Source organism: Pteropus alecto, unplaced genomic scaffold (assembly GCF_000325575.1).
Source record: "Pteropus alecto unplaced genomic scaffold, ASM32557v1 scaffold43, whole genome shotgun sequence".
Lineage (NCBI taxonomy): Eukaryota > Metazoa > Chordata > Mammalia > Chiroptera > Pteropodidae > Pteropus > Pteropus alecto.
In genome coordinates, this window is record NW_006435764.1 from 5,695,341 (window position 1) to 5,696,700 (window position 1,360).

At 61.9% G+C, this 1,360-nt stretch overlaps 1 protein-coding gene across 1 annotated transcript in view; it reads right to left on the reverse strand.

Moving 5' to 3' along the window:
- TIGD3 (tigger transposable element derived 3) overlaps positions 1-451 on the reverse strand; it is a 2,963-nt gene extending 2,512 nt beyond the window's left edge. The window contains 2 exon segments of the mRNA XM_025046389.1: position 1; positions 4-451. The exon segment at position 1 is cut by the window's left edge and continues 2,512 nt beyond it. Coding sequence (XP_024902157.1) covers position 1; positions 4-439 — 437 coding nt within the window. The 5' untranslated portion in view covers positions 440-451.
- Between the last annotated feature and the right edge of the window lie 909 nt (positions 452-1,360).

Consider the following 1,360-nt stretch of genomic DNA (forward strand, 5'->3'; position numbering starts at 1 on the left):
CTGGGAATGGAGGTGCAAGTACATGGCGGGCCCCAAAGCCCACATTGTTTCGGCGTTTCCAGCGGACGAGCCAGCCAATGCTGGGCACAAAATCCTGGCCCATGATGTCGGCCAGCTCCTTGGCTTTGTGGAGCAGCATGGGCCCTGTCACGTCCCAGGCCTTGGCCCGGGCAATGTGGTACCAGCAGAGCAGAGCCTCGTCGATCCCGCTGTACTTGGACTCCCGCTTGCGCTTGCGCTCCCGGTTGGCTCTGCCGCTGCACCAGTCCGCCAGCAGCTTCTCCTTGTTCTTGCAGATGCGTGAGATCTGGGGCTGGGAGACCTGGAAGCGCCGGGCCACCTCTGACTGGGACATCTTGGACTCATCTAAGAGTTCCAGCACCTGGATTTTCTCCGCCAGGGATAGGGCATGAAGCTTCTTCTTGCTGCTCAGCTCCATGGCTTCTCCAGGGCACCTGGGAGGGAAGCAACAGTGAGGAGGATACAGGTGGCTGAGGCCAGGTGGCATGGGAGAGGAGCACAGTAAGGGACAGAGAATCTACGAGGACAGGGACATCAGCCATTGTGTGGAAGAGACCAGGGGAGACTGGATCAGCTGGGAGAGGGTGAAAGGGGGTACACTGGGTGGGAAGTGTGAGGCCTGGGCTGAAAGGGGAAGGGAAATGGCTAGGCCCAGTGAGCAGTGGCCTGGGCACTGAGCCAGCGGAATGCCAGAACAGAGTTGGGGAGGAGGTGGCTCACCGGTCAGAAGGAGAAAGGGTAGTCTGGGCTGGGGCTGGGCATTATTGGGGAGAAGGATGAATAGAGCGGAGAGGACAGCTGCAGAGACAACAAAAGAGTACGGATGGGGGAGGACACGGGGCTGAGACTGAGGGGGGCAGTTGTAGGGATAATCAGGGCTGGGAGAGGAATCCCGCGAGGGGGGTGACAGCCTGGGCTGAATTTAGATGAAGATGTTAGGAGGCGTGGTGCTGGAGTGAATGAACAGAGTTGAAATGACAGGTGTACAGACGACAAAGAGGGACGGACCGGGCCAAAGGACCGAGTCTCATTTGGCGCTGGGTCCCGAGGAGGTAAGGCTGGGCGGCGGTCCGGTCTGGAGGGAGAGTGGCAGCACAGGGCCCAGAGGGCAGGTGCACAGACGACAAAGGGCAAGAGGGGCGAGGTGGCCACAGGTAGCGGCAGGGGCGGAGTGCCCCAGCGGGGAGGGTGGTGGCCTCGGAGGGGTATCAGAGTGCGGGCACGAGCGGCCGAGACTCGGGCAGGCCGGGAGCCGGGCTTCGAAACCTGGCCAGCCTTTCCCCATCTTGAAGTGGGGTCCGTCCACGGGGCAGACCCAGGCGCTCGTCCGCCCGGCCTC